The sequence below is a fragment of the Muscardinus avellanarius genome, assembly GCF_963383645.1.
Source record: "Muscardinus avellanarius genome assembly, chromosome: 17".
NCBI lineage: Eukaryota > Metazoa > Chordata > Mammalia > Rodentia > Gliridae > Muscardinus > Muscardinus avellanarius.
Window position 1 is genome coordinate 25,672,228 of NC_137803.1, and position 22,485 is coordinate 25,694,712.

The following is a 22,485-nucleotide window of genomic DNA, read 5'->3' on the forward strand; positions in this document are numbered from 1 at the left end:
TGCCTTTAGCCTCCTGTGGTTTCTGTGGAAGCTTGGTGAGACCAGTCTACCCTTTCTCACCTGGGCCTCAGTGCTCTGATACCTGTCCTGGGGCCCCCTGAGCTGGTTGTCTTCCTCCTCTCCAATGCCTCTGTCTCTGCTGCCACCATGTTTTCCATCAACACATGTTGTGATGGCTTTCTGCCATAGTCAGTGAAGAGTGAGGAGTCTACAGAAGGGGCTCCTCAGTAAGGTTTGCATTCAGAGAAGAGTGGCTGGTGGTGGAATAAGTCCACATGAAGGCATGACTGGTGGCAGTCCAGGAGAGAGCTAGGGTAGCCCTGTGCCAGGGCAGCAGTGTTCTGATTCATGCAGGAAAGACATCTGACACTTAGTCATGGGCAGGACCTGGTACTTGGTTGAGAGAGGAGGTAGGATGAGGGCAGATCCCTAATCTAAATCGAGAAGACAGTGACCAAGGGCGAGTTGAGCCATATTGAGTTTGGAGTTCACAGAGGAACAGTTGGAGGAAGGAAGATGCTGAGCTCAGTAGTTGGAATGTGGATCTTAGTAATGGGGAAAGAGGCGTCCCAGAAAGGCAGGACTGAGGGGCTTCTGGAAGCCAAGGGCATGAAGGGGGTGGTTCAGGGAATGAGTGGTGGAGAGAAATCAGTGATGGGGATGCAGATCTGGCAAAGAGGAGTGCAGAGGAGGGACGTGCAAGGAGGCGGTCCAGGGGACTGTGCGGGGAAGTGCAGTCAGAAAGGCAGTGGGGAAACCAGAGGGAGCAGAGCTACCATGTCTTGGGAGAGGCCTCCAGAAAGGCATGGGTCAGAGGGTGGAGGCCTTTGAAAAGAGGATAAGGTAGGATGAGGAACAAACCCGCACCACTTCTAACCACTGGACTCAGCAAGGAGCAAGGATCCATTTTGGAGCATGGCGCGGAGGCTGAGATCGTCCATGGAGGCCAGTCTGAGGAGGGACATTGGGAGTGGGCGGTGTCCATCTGCAGACACCTTGCCTGGGATGGGGTGGAAACAGCTGGACAGGGCAGGTTTGGAGCAGGCAAGGAGCCTTGGGTTCTTCTGTGTAAAGGGGAAGAGGCAGTGAACAGGAGAAGTGAAGTATGGGGAAAACTAGGAGTCTAGGTCATAGATGATTTAGACAAGTCGGCAGGTTTATTTTTATTTTTTTCATTTTTACATGTGAGTGACAAGGTCTGCCACAGGTCACACAGCTAATGGTGCTGCAGAGTCTCTCTGAGGTTCGGGTCATCTGCCGTGTTATGTTACTTCTGAGGTGGCTACTAGCCAAGTCTCTTCTTGACTCTCTGGACTCTCCTGGGCAAGTGCAGCGCCTTCCAGCCGTGCCCTTCGGCCTCTTCTCTTTGCAGAACTGATGACCTTTTCCAAAAGCTCCCGGTCACTGCTGCCCTCAGCGGTGTCCTGTTGCTTTACATTGTAATGTCATTTTGAGGATTTATTTTGTTAAAATGATGGTTTAAGCTACTGGCTGGCTATTAAAATGGATAAATTAGTAAATGTAAGAAAAGAAAAACAAAAAATTGTGTCTAAAATATATACCTGTGACCATAGATGTACCTGGAGTATTACTGTATCTGGACATAGATGTGTGTTGGGCTCTGGAGCCAGGATGCCTGGTTTTGTAGCTTATTAACTGTGGTCATGGGCCCCAAGCCTCAGTGTGAAATAGGGCACTATAGTACTTATACCTAGGAAGATTAAATGAGTTCATACATACCTGGCACATTCTAAATACTCAGCAAACATGGGTGCCTGTTAAGGGTTAAACTCCTTAATGGCTTCATGTTAACTGGGAAGATTAAGAATCCTAGTTGGGTATGGTAGCACATGCTTGCAATCCCAGGACTTGGGAGGCTGAGACAAGAGGGTTGCAGGTTCCTGGCCAGTTGCCTCAGCAATTTATAGTGAGCCCCTCCACAACTTAGACCCTGTCTCAAAATGAAAAATAGATCTGGGTATGTAGCTCATTGCTTAAATGCTCCTGGGTTCAATCCCCAGTACTACCCATATACACAATTCCTTTCCCAAGGCCTGCATGAGCTGGCCCCTCTTTCTTCCCCCTCACGGTGTACATTGCAACTCTGCTCATTTTCTATCAGTCCTGAAGATGCTGTACTCCATCTGGGCGGTTACTTATACCCTATAACCCTATGCCTTCCTGCCCCTTAAATTCTTAGCAGTTCCAACACTCCTTCCTAGGACACTTCTTTTCTGAATTTCTCTACCCCAGACCCCTGACTTATATTTTTGTCCATTAGCTTCAGGACATCTTCTAATCATTATGCCTTTAATTGTGGAGATAATTGATTAGTGTTGGTCTTCCATGCTAGACCATAAACTCCAGAGTATATAAGAAACTGCGTGGTTTTACTCAATTTTGTGTTGCCAGCTCCTATAATCACATATGTTGCAGTAAGTATTGAAGGATGAATAGATGGATGAACTGACTAGTCGATCTGGTTTTTTCATTCACTGACTTAATATTTACTTTCTCTTCTGTGATAGCACATAGAATTGAGTACCTAATGAAAGTGTTATGATGTTGGCATACAAATTTGTCATAGATTTTTTTATATTATATGCATAAGTTGTCTTTATTTCTCTGACAGTCTACTAGTCACTTTCCCCTCTAAAGAGACAGTATTTATGACTTTGAGAGGCCATGCATGGCGGAAAGAAGAGGAAGAACCATTGGAAACATGCTGTGAATAGGAACAGAATTATCACTTGTTGGCAGCCCAAACTTAGAGCCATTCATAATGATGCCACTGGAGCGACACTACAAGCCACCTGCCTGACAAGTGTCCTCGGTATCCCTGCAGCACCTGGAGTCTCTTTATTTTACTCTGTGAGATTTTGGCTCTGTGCGTTGTGTATAGAACCAACTCTTGCTGGCCATGTGCAGGGACTCAGGATGTGCTGTCCTCGGGAACATGGTAGCATTCTCCATAGCTGACCATGATGTCACTTGCCTGGTGCAGCCTCAGAGTAGCCAACACTGAGAACGGATGTGAATTGCTCACCAGAGTGGTCCTTGGCCTTAGGATCATTGGTTGGTGCTTGTATTTGTATCTTTATCTATCTAATTTTTATGGTGCTGGAACTCACATGTGCTAATGTAAGTGCTATAGCATTGAGCCACACACCCAAACCCAGTTGGTTGGTGCTTTTAGACTGAACTTAAGTCCCAAGCCAAGGAACTAAAAACCTTTATTCACATGCAAATCACTGTGCCAGGAAATTAAAGTCAGGTGCTTCTAGACATTGTTGTTTCTGTGAGAAATAGAGTGAGAAGGAAGAACTAGCACACATGTTGATTGCAGCACATTTGCACATGCAGGAGCACGAGAGTACACACACACACACACACACACACACACACACACACACACAGTTGTTTGATTGTTCTTTACCTGTCTGACCAACTCCTGTGCTGCATAAAACAGAATACTGACTTGTATATAATTCCTCTTGACTCTAAAATTGAATTCCTAACAAATATGAACTTTTTCAGTACCCAAGAGCAAGGTAGAAGGAACTAGTTTTCTTGAGTCTTTTTTAGTTTAAAACACTTCATGTAGAAGAGACTGTTATTTTAGAACCAGTGTGAATGCAGTTTTTTAGTATTAGAATCATAACCTTGTACACGTGGGTGGGTACCTCATGCTAATTCTGATGGCTAAATGTTCCTGCATAGGACCAGGCTTAATACCTTGCCAAAAAAATACACACTTTGAAGTTCATAAAATTACCTTATTATGCAAAGAATGCCAGAGGTCATCAGACTGGCAGATGCATGCTGAGTCGAATGTCTGCACCTCCCCAGTTTCTCAGTGGACATGCCTTGAGTTGTTCACACTGGTCCTGTGCCTGACCTGAGTAAGGCCAAGGTGCAAGAAGCCCTTAGGAATGAGATGGTCACCACCTGTAAAATAACCCATGGTCATAACATCCTACCACTCAAAGGTAAATCACTTAGTGAGGTTGCAGACCCCAGCCTGTGAGTGAGCTGAGTCTCCTGGGCCTGGCATCCAGGTTCTGGGCACAGCTGTAGGGTACCACTAGCACTGTCTTGTATCTTTGTGTGGATACTGTGAAGTGCTCATGTTGAGACATCGCATGTGACATTGTGACTGTGTGTCATAGGTACATCCGATTGTGGGTGGAGGGATGAACCAGGACCTACAGTAGATTATGAGAATCCTGTATGGTGTTATTTAATTTTAATAGGCTTCTAAGACTTTGTGAATAGACATCAAATATAAATGTGAATTGGTTTGTGAGTTTTAGATCTGCCCCCATGTGATCCTTTTACTTCCCAAGTGGATTAAAGGAAGAGGGTGGTGTGGGTGGAGTGAAGAGAGCAGAGCCTGAGGCACTGCTCAGAGCCTCAGCCTCTCTACTGCTGAGATTGGAGGTGGCCAGGTTGGCAAAGAAGGCCTGTGCACCGCTTTCCCTGTGCACAGCAGGTGTGTGCTGGAGGCCTTACGATACGTTGTGTGAGCCCCAACATTGGCTTCCCCAGGGGATGATGGCAGAACTGTGACCCCATCAAGGTATCTTGATGGCTGAGACTCTGTGCCTCCAGCTCCTCGACCAAGACCTCTATCTGCTAGAGAGAGGTCACATAATTGAGTCCTCAGTCACAATCCCCTTTTACTGAAGAAAAAAACAGGTATCAGGAAGTCAACATTACAAGATATGATAGTAATCAGTATTTAAATATAGTCCTGTGAGATCACAGCTCTGCCTCCTGCTGCCCACCAGGAAAGGAGGTTCTTATCTTTGCAGGTAAAGGTTAAATAAGAATGTCAAAGCTACTTTCCCTCCAATCTTTCTTTTTAAAAAGTGAGATGTCATTTGCATACTACCAAACTCACTGTCTTAAGTGTACAGTCCAGTGGTTTTTAGTACGTTTTCCAAGTTGTGCAACCTTTACACTATAGATTGGAGAATATTTTTATTACTCCCAAGTGAAACCCTCTACCCACCAGCAGTTCTCCATTTTCCTCCCCACACACCCTGGACATCTCTAAACCACTTTCTATTCCCTAGATGTTTTATACCAATGGGATCACACACTGCATGCCCTTCATTCACTTAGCATAATTTTTCAAAGCTCATCCACGTTGTAGCATGTGTGCAAAATTCTTTCCTTTGTATTGTTGAATAGTATTCCATTGTGTGGATAATGCTGCATTTTATTTTACCTTTTGTTTATCCAGTGGTGGCCATTTGAGTCATTTCTGTTTCATAGCTCTTGTGAATAATGGTGCTATGAACATATCCACAGCATATAGAGTACAGGAGACATAGTTGTTACTGTTCTTCCTGTGATTGCTTCTAGTTCCCACTAGTGGCTGACTTGTTTCACGACGACAAGGACCCTGTTGCTGCCACCATGGCATCTGGAAGGGGCTCATCCTCAAAGATCAATGTTCGCTCTGCCAGACCCCCCATGAAGGCCTCCAACAAAGAACACAAGAAGACCGTGGGCCACCAGGTCAGCCTGGGGCCAGGGCCGGAAGCCACGTGCCACGCTGCATGTGTCAGCACTGGCCTCTCTGTAGACAAAGTGTGGCTGCGGGGTCAGAGAGGCCAGGGTGGGCTCCACAGCCTCCTTGGCCACCCAGCTCAAGTCCTGCATCTTTTGAGGAGGGAATCCCAGGGTATTCACTAGAGAGAGCGAACAGAGTTGCGAGGGGGAGGGCCAAGGACAGCCCAGCCAGCGCAGTGACCCTGAGGCAGGGCGCCGTCAAAGGCTTCTGGTAGCTTGTGGGGGGAGACAAGAACGTCTACAATTGGCTGAGTGAGAGGAGTAAATAAGCCCAGGGGTCAGGAGACTAAAGAACAACTTCTGTTCTGGGGTCTCTATGGATGTTATACCAAGTATGTCTCCAAAGAAAAGCCCCTGGAAACTATCACCTGCCTTTTTTTCTATGGACTTGCTGACTGTGGGCACTTGTATGAACATAGCTGTTTCCTAAATGTTCAGGGACTAGATGTCGAGACTGCAGGGCCCCATGTTCAGGACCGACAGGTCTCCAACCTGCAGCCATAAGTCCTTCCTGTCTCTTAGGGTTTGCTCGTCTTTCTTCTTGCTTGGTCCCCCAACTCTAAGGGTTAGGCACATGAGGAGGAAGTCTCTTCCCACTTCATTTGTGGGGCCCTACTATGGGATGGACTTGATTTTGTTCACAGCAAGATGAGGAGTATCACCTGGAATCTGACCCCAGGTCTCTGAATTCCTTCCCCTATCCTCCTGGAGTAATGATAATAGTATTAAGAACCACTGTCACCACAAATACGTGAATATTTTATTTTCTCATACATTGGCTTTTGCCTCCCAGTTCCGCACCTCCCTGCATCTGCTCATGGAGACCCTGAATGCCACGACGCCGCATTACGTCCGCTGCATCAAGCCCAACGACGAGAAGCTCCCCTTCCAGTAAGTGCCCGGGAGGCTCAGGCGGAAGGCAGTGGGATCCACCTCTCCATCTCTTGGCTCTGTGCCCTGCAGCAAGGTGACTGGTGAGGCCAGGAGCTTCCCAGGTGGGTTCTGTGCTGAACACAGGCTGGCCACGTTGGCTGGCGTCAACCTGTGTGTTCTCCTGGATTCGAGGGGTGAGAAGGTACAGCTCCCCATCCTCTGGAGCTTGCTTGGTATTGGGGAATGTGTACACCTGAATCAAGCCTACGCCCATGTAGAGGCATGAATTTAAACCTGGAAGCCCCACCTCTTCTGGCATGCCAGGTTTCTGGCATGCATTGAAACCAGCCTTAAGTGACACACTTCAAACAGGGCCTCTGCGGCCGCACTTCCAAATTATCCACCTTCGCCCACCTGCCCCTCCCTCCTCAGCCCCACTTGGTACACCCGGAGGCTGCCATTTGCAGGTCTGTCCCACCTCACATGGCTGACCACACCCCTGTTCCTGTGGCAGCGATGTCATTCCCTAGGGGGTTCTTCCAGTGCTTTGACCACTTTTCCTACAAACCCCCCTCTTGGCACTCTCCTACTGTGCCCTCTCCTGTGCACACACAGATGCCTTCAGAAAGCCCACACAAGGCCTGACTTACCTACGGTGTTGTACTCAGTGTGTGCGTGTGAATAGATGCTGGGTGTTCAATGCTAGGCTCAGCGTTGTAAGGCATGGGAGTGGTTGAAGATGGCGCCCATCTCTCAAAAGATGGGAAGATTAAGGTCTTTATTTTCATGATTCTTAACTGAGCAGCTGTCACAATCTTAGCTATCAAAATATGTGCCTTATCTAGGGCCAGCCACTGTTCTACTTGCTTTTGTAGGCACATGTATTTAATCTTCATACCAACCCGAGAAAATAGATAATATTATTATCACCATTTTGCAGATAAGACTGAGGCCCGGTGATATTAAGTGGCTTGCCCCAAATGATATGTGCAACTGGTTAGCAGCTATGACCTGAGTCAAACCCCGGTCTGCCAGGCCTGAATGCACCCCTTTAACCGCTCAGCCCATCATTGCCTGTGGTACCAAGTGCAGGCAGATGCTGTGGACATTGAATCAAAACACATGTCTATGTGGAAGTCATCCAGGCAAGCTGTGCAGTGGAGGGTGGGTAGGATTCAGGCCAAGGAGGGATCGCCCCAGTGAGACTCAGAACTTGCACAAAAGCCTCGTGCACAGAACTGAAGATGCAGAGATGGCGCATCAGCCTGCCACTCAGTGCCTTTGAGCCTGCTCTACCCCCAACTTTGTGTGTAACCACACATAGCTCAGCGGCAGCTGGTGCCTCCCATGCCACAGGAACGGGGATGCTTTCTCTTGCTCCTGGTCTAATTGTTTGCCAGTGCGGACGTTCATGCTTGTCTTGTTCGGCAGCTTTGACCCAAAGAGAGCGGTGCAGCAACTCAGAGCCTGCGGGGTGTTGGAGACGATTCGCATCAGCGCAGCTGGCTACCCATCCAGGTAATGCGGCCGGCAGCCACACCCTGCTGGGAGCAGCCAGAGGGTGGTGCCCCAGGGAGCCCTCGGGGGTGCTGTTAGCTGGAGACCCATCTTCAAAAGTGTTGAAGGCGCAAGCATTATGCTGATGGAAATAAGAATTTCATTTTTGCCCCAAAGCACGCCATGACGCATGCTTTTGAAATCAATATAAGATTCTTTTAGGAGCCAGATGCAGTGGTGTACACCTGTAATCCCAATACTTGGGAAGCTGAGACAGGAAAACCACAGGTTCCAGGACAGCCTCAGCAACTCAGTGACGTCCTCAGCAACTTAGCATGAGACCCTATTTCAAAACATAAAAAATGAAATCAGACTGGGAGTGTAGCTCAGGGGCAGAATGCCCCTAGTTTTAATTCTCAGTACCAAAAACAAACAAACAAAAATGCATTGTTTTGGGTAGCTTTTCAAATTTCAGATCAATATTTGTCTGGGTGATGAGCTGATTAGAGTTGGAAAAAGGATTTTTCCCTCACTCAACCCCTACTTGATCCTTTTATTTTTTATTTTTATTCGATTATTGTGGTAAAATATGCAGAATGCCATAACCATTTTTAAGTTTACAGTTCGGCAGCATGGAATTCATTCACATTGTGCAAACGTCACCACCATCCATCTCCAGGACCCTTTCCCTCTTGCACAGCTGAAACTCTAGGCTCATTCAATAAATCTCCCTGTCTTAGTCCATTTTTCATTACTAGAAGAAAATACCTCAGGCAGGCTAACTTTATTATCTAAAAAGAGATTTGTTTATAGCTCACAGTTTTAGAGGCTGAAAGGCCAAGATTGTGGGGAGAGTGAAATAACATCACCGTCTGGAAGCCAAGGAGCAGCTGGGATCCTGCACTTCTGAGGGCAGCACCCCCGACTGCTAAGGCCCTAACTGTGGGGCCACCTCTAAAGGTCCCACCACCTCCCAAGACTACCCCCCTGGGGATCAGGCTTCTAACACATGAGCCCGTGGGGACAAACCACATTAAACCATAGCGCTTTTCATTCCTGACCTCCAAACCCTGACAATGCCCTCCTACTCCCTCTTTCTGAATTAGACAACTCTTCACATGAGTGGAATCATGGAGTATTCTCTGTGTCTGATTTATTTCATGAAGCATGATGCCCTCAAGGTTCATTCATGTTGTAGCATATGATGGAATTTCTTTGTAAGGCCAAATCATATTTTCTTACGTCACATTTTGCCATCCATCCACTGTTTGGCTTCTTTAACTTTTAATATGTAATCAAATATATAGTGAAAAATATCATTTTCACCAGATATGGTGGTGCCCACTTCTAATGCCAGTGGTTGGAGGGCTGAAAAAGGAGGATTGCAGGTTCGTGGCCAGCCTCAGAAATGTAGGCCCTCTGCAACTCAGTGAGACCCTGTTTAAAAAAAAAAAAAAAAAAGCTGGGTATGGTGGCACATGTTAGCAAATCCCAGTACTTGGGAGGCTGATACAGGAGGATCACAGGTTCACGGACAATCTCAGCTACTTAGTAAGGCCCACTGCAAGTTAGACCCTGTTTCAAAATAAAGAATAAAAAATAGGACTGGGAGTATAGCTTGGAGGTAAAATGCCCTTGGGTTTAATCCTCAGTACCAATTAAATAAATAAATAAACAAATAGGACTCTGGGGGTATAGCTCAGAGGTAGACCACTCCTGGGTTCAGACTCCAGTACCATAAAAAATATATATAGCTCTCATGGTTTGACTTGCACTGTGGATAAGCCACTTAACTACTCCGGAGTCTGGAAAAGCCATACTAAGACTGTGGGGTCCCCTCTGGATGTTTATCTGAAATACGGGTGCAGGCGGGTACAACCCACCAGCTCTTGTGAAGCACTTTGCAGTGATGTGTAGTGAGCTGAACACCGTGTGCCATTCAGTGGGGCCAGCCCAGAGCCTGCCATGCTGCCCCCAGGAACCCTCTTCCCCAAGTCCCTTGTGTGTCGGGGGCTGGAAGAGTCCAGAGTGAGGTCAGGGGTGTTGCACATCCCCTCTCCTCCCTGTTTCTCTCCACCTGGTGCTTTCTCCAGCAGTAAAGGAGCTATTTCATGTGTTCAGTGGTTAATTGCCCATAAACAGCTTGACCATAAACAATTCCCAAATGTTTGGCCTCAGAGAGAAGTAGCTGATGGAATTTGCATTTGACCTGAAAAGTATAAGAACTGTCAGTAATCTTCAGCATCCAGGCAGACTTGCAAAACCCAGCAGGATGATCCTTCTTTTCCTTTTAACCACATCTCTCAAAAAAGACAATGTCCTTAGGGTCCCTCTCATGTTTTAACCTTAGGGTCTGAGCACAGATAGCTAACCACCCCACTGCTGATGAGGCAGGTGGGCTGGTGATGCTCAGATGAAGGTTCAGTGCTTCTTTCCCAGGATGCTCTGCGGCATCTGCCTTTTGATTGAGGCGACAGCTCAGATCTGAGTTTAAACCGGGCAGTCCAATCAATTCCACTGCTTTTCAGAGCCGCCAGAAGCACAGGGTTCAGGTCTTACTTGTCCTCATTTAGCTGAAGAGCTAGGAAAGGACCTCAGGGTGCTGCTGAACTACTGGCTTCCATCTGTGTTCCACAGAGCCAGCTCCCCTCCTCCTCTGGGCTCTTCTGTCTGCTGGGTTCTGGGACAGGTCTCAACTCCCCAAAAGGTTTCTTCCATCCACTGTATTTAGTCCACTGTTTCTCAAAATTGTGTGTTGTAACCCATTAGTGGGTCAAGAAATCATTTTAGCCAGGCATGGTGGCGCACGCTTGTAATCCCCGCGCTTGGGAGGCAGAGACAGGAGGATCGCGCAGGTTCGAAGCCAGCCGCATGCGCTGGCTTAGGAGACCCTGTTTCCAAATAAAAATGTAAAAATAGGTCTGGGAATGTAGCCCGGAGGTAGAAGGGCTTCCAGGAACCCCAGTACCACCAGAAGAAAGAAAGAAAGAAAGAAAGAAAGAAAGAAAGAAAGAAAGAAAGAAAGAAAGAAAGAAAGAAAGAAATGCACCTGTACCTTTTGTTTTGATAATTGTAGGTATTACAGAAAATATAGGGAAGAAGGAAAGATGTATTTCTGGTATCATGGAAACTGTTGCCAAAGCTGTGACCTAAATGCACAGGCTGAGATCCAGACAGGCCTCCCCATCTTCCTTACATTGGCTGCCTTGGCACATTTTGCTAAAAGGTCCAAGAGAGGGTTCCCTCTCTGAACTGCGCTCAGAACTGGTAGATTTTGGAAAGCAGCTTGTGGCACTTTTGTTAGTACTGAGGTAGAATCAAGTCATTGGTACAGTTTCATCTAGAGTCGAATACCCTTTCATCCTCTTGCCACTACCAAGCCACAGCACTGGAGGGGCGCTTGTTTGGAAGATGATGGCTTTGGGATGGAGCTTTGGTCAAAGCTCCCACACCTGTCCTCTTAACTCAGCCTGCTGCCTATTCCTCTGCCTGTGTCAACCACAATAACCATGTGAGGGTGACCTCGCCGGTTAAAAAAAAATAATGCAAAAAAAGAAAAGAAATAGTGCTGCCTAACTGCTTAATCCAGGAAGTCCACATGTGTCTCCTGCATTCAGAGATAGAGTCAGTGAGATTTTAAAGCTGCCCGTGCCCAGCAGGATGTCGGCTATGGAAGGAAATGCCCAAGTGCCATATGCTCTGGCCTTGGTGTAAAGCTGAGCAGTCATTGTGTTGACCTGGCTTTGGGAGACCCTCAAGGGATTGGAGAGGGACATACATGGGACATGGGCAGAACAGAACTTATCTACAGAAGGCATTCACCTCCGCAGCTGCTGGAAACAACACATCAAAATGATTTCACTTGTGTTGACTTCTCGAGTAAGAGCACAGCTGTTTCCCAATGATACTTGAGCAGGCTGCTTTGATTAGGGGACTCATGGTTCATGCATCTTCCTACTTGCTCTTGTACAAGGGGCCAAAGAGGGCAGAATGACAAAGGAAAAGAAATGTGTCATCCAGGATTTATGGACCAGTGATAGATCTTCTGTGAGACTTCTCAAAGGCTCCGGTGTTTTAGGCACAGATCCTGTATCTGACCTACTGATATCTCGGAAAGAGAATCTTACCCCTGCTCCAAAACTAAGACACATACAATGCCCCTAAAGTCCACCAAGCCAGGGGCAATGGCAGTAGCATTTCTAGCCAGCAGCAGCTAGCAGGGGCTGCCTCTTCGCCTTAGACTTCAGGGTACCTGTCTATTTTTGTCCTTCTGAAGAATTATGGCTCTCTAGGTGTCTGGCTTAAAGTGGAAATGTGTCATTCAATTTGAAATGCCGTGCAGCCTCTGAGAAATCCGTTCACTGTAATGTGCATAGAGCACAGAGATGAATGCGCAGTCCTGGAGCCAGGCTCTCCACCCAGCTCCCTGCCCCGCCTCCGACTCACTTCTTGGCTCTCAAGACTGGACAGACACCTGTCTCCCTTTCCAAGGCTCACGAAGCTTTGCAACTGTGAGGCAAATATTGCTTAACCAAGATCATTGTGAAGGACTTTTTGAATGTGCAGTTTATATTAAAAAAGAACCAAAACAAAACTGTGCATAAACTTCAGTTCTTTCACTTGGTCTCATCATAAAAACTGGTGCTTTTTGAAAAGACTTCCAGCTTTCCCTCTTCCAGCTCCTCCCCCCAAAATACAGGTGGAATAAATAACATAAGATTGCAGAATGATGGCCCTAAAACTGCCTGGCGCACCTTCCTACCTAGTAATGTTTGAACCTAAAACAGACTCGCAGTTGAACATCCTGCAGAGAGAATGAAAGCAGAAATTACTTTACAGTTCTGTAACTCTTTGGGGCTGTTTCAGCCTCAAGGTCTGGCTCTTCAGCCTGAGCTCTGTTCTCCTTTCTGTAGACTGGGGTTTGACTCAGTGCTGGACTGCTCAGCACAGTCGGGAGTGCACATGCTGACCTCTCTGAGGCCAGAAGGCCTCCTCAGACGCATGGGTGTGAGCCCAGAGCATCTGTGTTTGACAGGCGTCTGAATGATTTTTGAGGGGGTGGGGAATGCACATGCTTTATTTTTTTAACTTATTACTGCATTGCAGTTATACATCATAGTGGATTTGAGTGTGATTAAAAACATACATGCATGAAGGTGTATCTTCCTCCACATCTCACCTGCTTCCATCTCCTTCCTCCCCACAGGTGTTACTGAAATTGGTAGCCATACCTTTACATATTGCCATAGTATTTGAACTTTTTCCTTTTTTCAATCCTCCCTCTTCCCCTTTCTCTCTCCCCCAGTCCCTTCCACTGCTCTATGGTAGTCTCCCTTGCATAATTTCAAGTCCCTAGCCAGGCATGATGGTACACACCTGTACCTGGGGGGCTGAGACAGAAGGAGCAGAGGTTCAAGACCAGCCTTGGACTCTCAGCAACCTAGCAAGACCCTGTTTCAAAATAAAAAATAAAGCTGGGCATAGTTGCGAACGCTTGTAATCCCCACGCTTGGGAAGCTGAGATAGGAGGATCACGCAGGTTCAAAGCCAGCTTCGGCTACTTAGTGAGGTTCTTTGGCAGAGTGGACTCTGTTTCCAAATAAAAAATATAAACTAAAAAATAAAATGGGGTAGGGGTGCAGCTTGGCAGCAGAATGCCTCTGGGTTCAATCCCCAGGACCATAAAAATAAAGAATATCCTTTATGTTTTCTATTTTCTCTCTAGCTTTCCCATATGAAATAAAACATATAACCCTTGACTAATACAAGTTTGGCAGATGTCAGTGTACTATTCTCTAGTTTTGTCCTTTTTCTGAGTGAGTTTTAAATCTATTCTTCCTGAAAACCATTACCCCAGAGGCTCATGTCCCGTGGTGGACCGCAGCCACTTGGTCGCATCAGGCCATGACAGGGCTGACTAGGTTTTCCTCTCTTGACCTTACTCTGTGTCTCGGCTCCAGCTTAATGTCAGTGGGGACAAATTACGTTTCCCTCTCCTGCAGCAAAGCTTAGCAAGCTTCAAAGATGGGTCCACTTCTGGGACTGAACCTGTGCTCCCTTGGGAGACCAGGACATAGGTGGGGGATCGAGAGAAAGGCAGAAATGGAGTATTTATGGGGATAAGAGCTATAATGTTAGTGACCTGAAACCTTTGCACTTGGAACCTATTCATGATTATCAATGCCATCGTAATGACAAACCGTATGATTGTGTATTACTTCATGAAAACTACCCACATACCTCAAATTTTTCTTCACATTGGCTTTTTATTGAGATGTAAGTATGTAATTCAGTGATTTTTATCATATTCACAGAGTTGTACAGCCATCATCACCATCTCATTTTGCAATATTTTTCTTGTCCTGAAAAGAAACCTACTTTGTGATAGCTGCTCTTCCCCCCCCCCAACTCCTTCCAGATCCTGGCAGACACTAACCTTTCTGTTTCTGTAGATTTGCCTATTCTGGGTATTTCACATAAATGCAGGCATACACATAATACTCAGCTTTGGCTCCCGTCTCTCTGGATCCTTTTCAAGGTTCGTACACGTTGTAGCCTGCACTAGTACTTTATTCCTTTATATGGGTGAATACTATTTCACTGTATGGATATACCACACTTTATCCTTTTATCAATTGATAACATTTAGATTGTTTCTACTTTTCTGGCATATATGAATAATACTGCTACAAGCATTGCATATGTGTTTTTGTGTGAATACATATTTTTATTTCTCCTGAGAGTGGAATTGCTGGGGCATATTATAAGTCAGTTTATCCTTTTGGGAAACTGCCATATTTTTTCCCATAGTAAGAACACCATTTTACATTCTCAACAACATTATATAAGGATTCCCATTTCTACAGAATTTTGCTGATACTTTACTGTCTTTTTTTTATTATTATAGCCAGCCCAGTAGGTGTGGGATAATATTTCCTTGTGATTTGGATGTGTATCTCACTGATGGTTAATGATATTAAGTATCTTTTCACATGCTTATTGGCCCTTCTCATGTCTTCTTTGGAAAAACATATATTCAAATCTTTTGCTCATTTTTCAAATTGGATTACTTGCCTATTGTTGGGTTGTAAGAATTCTTTACAGATTCTGAATATGAGCTCCTAATCAGGCATTAATGGTGTCCACATATTTTCTCCCATTCTGTGAGCTTTCCTGATTTCCTGCTGGTGTTCTTTAAAGCACAAAGACTTAGTTTTAGAGAAGTCTCACTTACCTACTTTTCCCTTTGGTTATGTGTGCCTCACATAACCAAAGGCTAGAAATTATTGCTCTATTTCAAGGTCACAAAGGTTTGCATCTGTGCTTTCTTCTAAAAGTTTGAGTTTTAGACAACCCATTTTGAGTTAATGTATGTAGATTATGTGAGGTAGAGGTCCAATCTTATTCTTTTAAATATACGTTTGTCTCAGCATTTGTTGAAAAGCTCACATTGGCTCTTGAGGTAGGAAAACTAGGTGGTTTTACCTTCATTTTATGGGTAAGGAAGTAAATATTTAAAAAGTTGTGACTTGTTCAAGTCCTCCCAGATGAAAAGTGGGGGCCTGCCATCCCACAGTGGCATGGTTAAGGATGTCAGCTCTTGTGAGTCTCAGAGAAGGTATCCTTCTCTTTTGCTTTGGCTTCTTGTGTCTGTGTCCCTTTTAAAATATTAGCCATCTCTGGTATATTTCTAAGGAAAATTCTTGTATTCAGCATTTATTTCTCTGCTGGCTTCTTCCTTTGGAAGCATATGTTGTTTTGTGGCCATGAGGAAGAAAATCCACAATTTTCCATACAGAGAGGGACCAGTCGTCCTGGTTGCTGGGCCTCACAGCATGACTAAACACCTTGCCTCCAAAACTGCTGTTGATTCCCTGTGGAACATCACAGGGACAAGGCTCCTACTGAGATCCACAGGTTCCTGCAAAGTTTAGAAGCATACCCCTTGCCTTTTGTGTCAGCAGGACAAGGACTCTTTGACATAAAAAGAATGTCACCATTTATCTGGAGTGTCATAGAGTACTCATTCTGACCTGGAAGCCCCAAAGGAGCGCTTCTCCATTTTCTAAGGAGCCCTTGCGATCACCCACCATGACATCTTTAGGGACCATCTCCAGCCTGATGCCATAAAGGTTGTGTGTCTTAGAGCCTCAGAGCAAGGTTTTATATCCAGTAATGGAGGAACCCTGAGGGTTCTTCCAAGCCAACCAGCTCCCCCATGCAGAGACATCCCCCAAAGAGAAGCACAAGTTCAACAGTTGTGGTCAAATGACCCTGTCCATTCATACTGCTGCACTGGGGACCTCAGGCAGGCATGTCGTTCTGCAGCATGTTCCCACAGGTAGATGATTAAACCCAGTGTGGGGCTCCAGATGGGAACCCCGTCAGCCATGACAGCACCCCCAGGCTCCTGCGCTTCCTGCACCCTTCACCAAGGCGGCCCCATCACTCACTGTCTCTTGCTGGAGGGGCTCGTTACAAGGTGACATCTTTCCAGACCGAGCTCTGCAAATGCTTGTCTAACCTGGAAGCAGTCAGAGACCATGAGCTTCTCCCACATGCCCTGCTGTGACCACTTGACCAGGTCAGAGCACCTGCTTCCCAGCAGACCAGAGCACAGCAAGTAAAGGAGGCCTTTACTCAAGAGGAAGCATGGCTCTGAAGTGGAGGATGTGCAGCCAGGACCCCAGTCTGGATCCAGGAAGGGCAGGGCTGAGGGAGAACTGTCTGTGGGGTTGCTGAGAGTCCATAGAGCGCAGTTAGGTTCCGATCATTGGCTCAGGAGGGAGCTCATGCAGAATGGATGGAAAAGCAAACATCACAGGCATGAATTAAAGGATACCTCCCAGCCGGCAAGTCAGAGCGCCACACCATGAGAGAAGAGTGTCCAGGACCAGCTGAGGAGGGTGGGATGGCAAGGAAGGATACACGCTGCAGGGTGAATGCAGTCACAGCTGGTTGTTCTGTAAACATTTGAAAAATGTTTTAGAAATGTTGTAAATGCCAACACAAAGGGGAAAGGCCAGAGAATGGTCTAAGAAGCCACATGCCCTGTCTTGTGTGGGACTCTTCCACACACTGAAGAATTGCCACCCAAGGCCAATGGTGTCTTCCTCAGAAAACACTGATAGAATAGATCTAACTTAAGCCGGGTGTGGTGGCTCACACTTGTAATCCCAGCATTTGGGAGGCTGAGACTGGAGGATCGCGGTTCGCAGACAGCCTCAGCTACTCAGTGAGGCCCTCTGCAACTCAATGAGACCCGGTTTCAAAATAAAGAATAAAAATAGGGCAGGGGTGTAGCTTGGAGGTAGAATGACCCTGGGTTCCATCCATCCCCAGACCCACAAAATAAAAAGGCCTAACTTTGGGGGTCCAGCCATTTCTAACTGTGGCCAATCCAGCCTGTCTGTTCACTGGGGATTCCTGCTCCCCTGAGGACCTCCCAGGCGTAAGCAACTGGATATAAAGATTCCATACCAGTAGGTGCTAGGAGGTTTCAAAATGTCTGAGACTCTGGCCAAGTCAGATCTAGCAGAGGAGCTAAGCCATGTGTGAACAGATGTGTGATAGAAGATAGAAAGCTCCAGGGCCCACAAGTAGCTCAGAAACAGCTAAAAACCTGTGGGAAGGAATATTCCATCATGGGAAACGATCCTGGGCAGGCCTGTGGTGCTGCAAAGTCGGTTCCCCCACTGTTACATGATCCCAGAAAGCTTATCTCCAAAGGTCCTCACCAAATCACAAAATCCCATTAAGAAATACTAGTGGGAAAAAAAGAATCAGTCCTTTTAGCTTTGCTTTCACTATTTTTCTATTAGAGGTGAGGGAGCCTTTTCTCTGAGGGTTTTCCCTGTAGGTGCTCAGAGGTCTGTGGAAAGGGGATGTCCACATTGGTTCTGAGTCCTGTCAAGAACGATGTCCTTATAAGCCCTACGCCCAGACCCAGCGTGTGTGTCCTTTAGGTAGCTCCTGAGGAAATGTCTATCCGCAACGACATTGCTCTTCTCAGCAGTTTGCCTTCACATGGGGACCTGGTGTCCCCTCTCCCTTCAGCTTCACCACACACACCCTCCTTAGTGCAGGTGTGTTTAAAGAACAGGGCAGGAAGGACGAACAATTTAGATCTCGGATCTCAGGAAGCTCGGCAGCTTCCAGACACCCCATGTGGTGAGTCCTGGCTGCTGCTGAGGTGCCTGTGAGAGCCGGGGTCACGTTACCTCCGCTTTCCAAGTAAGGGAGGAGAGGCATCCTGGCCGGGCTGCCTGCGGTCACCCTGCTGGCCGAGGCCAGAGCAGGCTCCCGTGCCCCAAGCTCCTTCCAGACTGGCCTTGACGTCTTTGCCATCACATCTCCCCACTCCTAGTTTCCTTGAATTATGGATCTGTCAGCAGTAACAGATTTTCAAATTAGAAGCATTTAAGGTTTTTAGCCCAGCTAAATGCTGCTTTAATTATTTCCCTCAGAAAAAAAAAATTGCAAACTCATAGGAAGAAATAAGACAAGTGAGCACCCAAATAACCCCGATGCAGAATGTGAGAAACTCCCTCCGAAGGTCGGAAGAGTGCTGAGCAGCTATAAAGGGATAGCCCGCACCTGGCCAGGTGTGCCAGTGAAGACTGCATTTCGAGAGTCGGCGTTGATGGTCAGCGCAGGGGTCCATTTTCATGTGCACGATTCATTTGACTCTTGCCCAAATCCATCTTTCCCTGTGTGAAAGTATCAGACTGGTCTATATTTAACACGGGGGGACTAGGGTCGAGTCTAGGAAATAGGCTCTTCTGTGGAATTTGCATGAATTAACAACCAAATATGCATCTGGTTTGCAGCTTGTTAACTCTGGTTGCTTCTCCAGCCTCTGATATTATTGAAGGATCTGTTAGGGCTTGGAAGTGTTCTTGACATTTATTGTACATGAAGCAGCCTGTATATGAGCTGATAACCTCACAGGTCTCAATGTTTAAAGCAACCTGTTAGAGGTGGCCAGTAGCTCAGGGGACTTGGCTTAAGTCCTCCTGCAGCTGGAGGACGGCAAAGTTTTCTTTTGAAGAGGGTAAGAGGAGCCCTTTCCTGGCTTTAAGCCAGAGGCCTTGGGAACTCTTGACACCCTCTACCCTCCTTTCTAGAGACTTTACAGACAGTGAGTGCGCCCTGGAAGGACCCAGGAGCTCTAAGCAGAATTCCTGATGTCATCCCCAAGTACCATTACATTTGTGACCAGCAGAACCAATTAAAAAGCTAAGGGGCATAGAGACAGAGTAAAGGAGTGGTTGCCAGCGTCTGCCCAGGGTTATGGGATTTCCTTCTGGGGTTGTGAAAATGTTCCAAAATGTTATACTGGGGATGCTTGCACAACTTGGGACAGGTGCTATAAGCTACTAATTTGTATTTTTTAAATTTATTTACTTGTTTGTTTGTTTGTTTATTTGGTGGTACTAGGGGTGGAACCCAGAGGCTTTCTACTTCCAGGCTATACTCCAAGACCTATTTTATATTTTATTTGGAAACAGGGTCTCACTAAGTAGCTGAGAGCCTCACTAAGTAGCTGAGGCTGGCTTCGAACCTGTGCCGTCCTCCTATCTCAGCCTCCCAAGGCTGATTACAAGCGTGTGCCACCACACCTGGCTCTGAATTGTATTTTTTAAAAGTATAAATCTTATGCTATGTGAGTGCTAGCTCATAAAAGCTTAAAAAAAAAAAAGGAGGGACAACCCCCAGCGACCTGTATTACATGGAGGGGAAAAATAAGATCAGATGGAAAGTGTCATTTTGTCATTTGTACTTAAATTTACCCCTTCTCTGAGACCCACAACTATGCTAGAAATCTTCACCAAACCAAAAACAGTACTTATGAAGAAGCAATAGGGAGGGAGAGAAGAGCAGGGAGCTTGGGCTCCATGTTCCTTCTCATCATCCCAAAGAGTCCGAGGCTGAGGCTGAGGCTGAGGCTGAGGCTGGGGCTGAGGCTGGGGCTGGGGCTGGCATAAGGCCCTGAGGTTGAAGCAGAGGAGCTCCCTCTGGAGCACAGTGCACCCACTGCTGCCAGGGTTCCTGACATTCTGCAGCATGTCTTTCTCTGCATAAAGTTTGCAAAGGACCCTCTTTAAAGGCAAAAGCCCCACGGGAAGGGATCCAATTCATTCATTCTCCACTAACACCTCAGCTGAGCTGAGCAGCCGGCCAGTTCCTCAGAGGCCCCTGTGATGGGCTCAGCGGGCGCATCTCAGCAGTGCCCCATGGTTTCCAAGCCAGCTGTACTCCGCACGTGTCCCTGGAGACAGGGCATGCCAGCCCGGCCTGGTGCCTCTGAAGATGCAAGCCGGGGCTGGCTGTGCACCTCCACCAGCCGAGGACTTGGGAAAAGTGGGGATGGGACATGTCGACCTTGAGAAGGATTTAGACTGAAATTTAGTCTCCTTTGGGGAGGGATCCTGCTTACTCAGAGTATGCAGTTACAGGAGGAGGTTGTGAGCCTCTGAAAAGTGAGATGGGAATGAAGGAGTCAGTGCATGAGTGTTAACCAAGGCTGCTTTAGTGAGGAAGGTCAACACTACTTAAGGAAAACTGTGTTCATGGGAAAGAAAGCCTTCATTCATAAAGAACTCAGAGGCCTAAGGATAAGCTCAAGGATAACTCTTAAAGATTCCTTTCATGAATGTATGAAACAGTTCTTCCTTCTGCAGGTAATGGAGGATAGGTCTTTTTAGGTATGGGACAGACTGGTGTTTCTGCAGGGGCCTGAATTACTATAATAAGAAAAACAAGCATAGCAAAAATGGTTCCTTTTTAAGCTGGACCAAAATATGAACAGTGCTACCCCTAGGAATTAGGATGTGGCCATTAATCATTTGCTACTGTATGCCCTTTTGCATTTAAAAAAGTGTTTACAAGCTGAATATGGTGACACACACCTCTAATCCCAGTATTTGAGAGGTTGAGACTATAGGTTCACAGGTTCAAGGCCAGCCTCAGCAACTTACTGAAATCCTATCTCAAAATACATAGGGCTGGGGTATATCTCTGAAGTAGAACATCCCTTAGTTCCATCGTGTGTGTGTGTGTGTGTGTGTGTGTGTGTGTGTGTGTGTGTGTGTGTGTGTGTAAGATACATTTGCAGGTAATGGAGAAACACACATGCTTGTAGTGAGCAGTATCTATACTGTAAGCTCTATAAGAAGATAGCCAACATGTAGAAATAAGCCAGGTCCAGGTAAGACGCTCTGCTCCTTCAGCTTGGGTAGAGACACCCCACCCCAGTCCTCCAGGGAGTGCCTCCCAGGCCCTCTTTTTTTCTTCAGTGCTCTGGTCCAAGCTCAGAAATCACTACATAGAACTCATCGAAGGGCTAGAGTAGATGAAACTCTCTGCAACTGGGTTTCTGCTGCTCTGATACGACTCTGTGCATTGACTGACACTGCCCAGGTCACCCATGGCCTGTGTGTCTTAAGATTCAAGGATACATCATCTTGATGTGCCTTTACTTTCCCTTCAGATGGACCTACCATGACTTCTTCAACCGGTATCGAGTGCTGGTCAAGAAGAGAGAGCTCGCCAACACGGACAAGAAGGCCCTCTGCAAGTCTGTGCTGGAGAGCCTCATCAAGGTGGGCTCTCTGTGACGGGTGCGCCCTGGGAAGGGAGGTGGAGCCCCTGCAGCGTTTGCCTTCACACTCACTGAACTGTTCCTGAGATGTTAATCCATTTTCCTGCATCAGTGACCAGAAAGAATAGCCCCTTTGCCTAGCACGAGTGCCTCCTAGCCTCTTCACTCTCAGCACACAGCAAATGGAATCCCTTGTACAGCTCCTTGGGGTGCAGGAGGAGGCTGCTGGCCTGGGATCTCTGCTCCTCCACAGCTGGGCCACTTGCAGCTGGCAGGGGTTCAGATGTGGAGTCCAGTCAGCTGAAAGAGCTGTGCTGCTTTTATCTTGAATATTGCAGAGCCAGCCCTGGTCCTCCCCAGATGCTTATTTTAAGGGTAATGTTTTCAGTGAAATAACCTAAAATCACATCCAATTTTGGAGACTAGAAAATTAAAAATAAAAAAACAGCCATGAGAGGAAGATCCTTAAAAGTTTCAAGAGTTCCAGAGAATTCAGGGATTAAAACAGAGTATAAGAATGTCTGCCAGGTGTGGTGGCGCATGCTTCTAATCCCTGCACTTGGGAGGCGGAGACAGGAGGAGCGCAAGTTCAAACCCAGCCTCACTGGCTTAAGAGACCCTGTTTCCAAATAAAAATATAAAATAGGTCTGGGAGTATAGCCCGGAGGTAGAAGAGTTTCCAGGAACCCCAGTACCACCAAAAAAAAAAAAAAGGAATGTCTTAAAGGGTTAAATCATATCATCTTCCCTTTAGGAAGGCAATAAAAGAATTGCATAAGCCGGGCATGGTGGTGCAAGCTTGTAATCCCAGCATTTGGGAGGTTGAGAACAGAGGATCTGGGTTCATGACCAGCCTTGGGTACTTAGTGAGGCCCTTTGCAACTCAGCGAGACCCTGTTTCAAAATAAAGAATAAAACATAGGGCTGGAGCT

At 46.7% G+C, this 22,485-nt stretch overlaps 1 protein-coding gene across 1 annotated transcript in view; it reads left to right on the plus strand.

The window, feature by feature from the left end:
• The window catches only part of MYO5B (myosin VB), a gene marked incomplete at both ends in the record, with an annotated part of 329,445 nt that overhangs the window by 232,330 nt on the left and 74,630 nt on the right, over positions 1–22,485 (plus strand). Inside the window, 4 exons of the mRNA XM_080714447.1 lie at positions 5,371–5,526; positions 6,374–6,471; positions 7,885–7,971; positions 21,443–21,554. Of these exons, the coding sequence (XP_080570573.1) occupies positions 5,371–5,526; positions 6,374–6,471; positions 7,885–7,971; positions 21,443–21,554 (453 nt within the window). The remainder of the gene's footprint in view (positions 1–5,370; positions 5,527–6,373; positions 6,472–7,884; positions 7,972–21,442; positions 21,555–22,485) is intronic.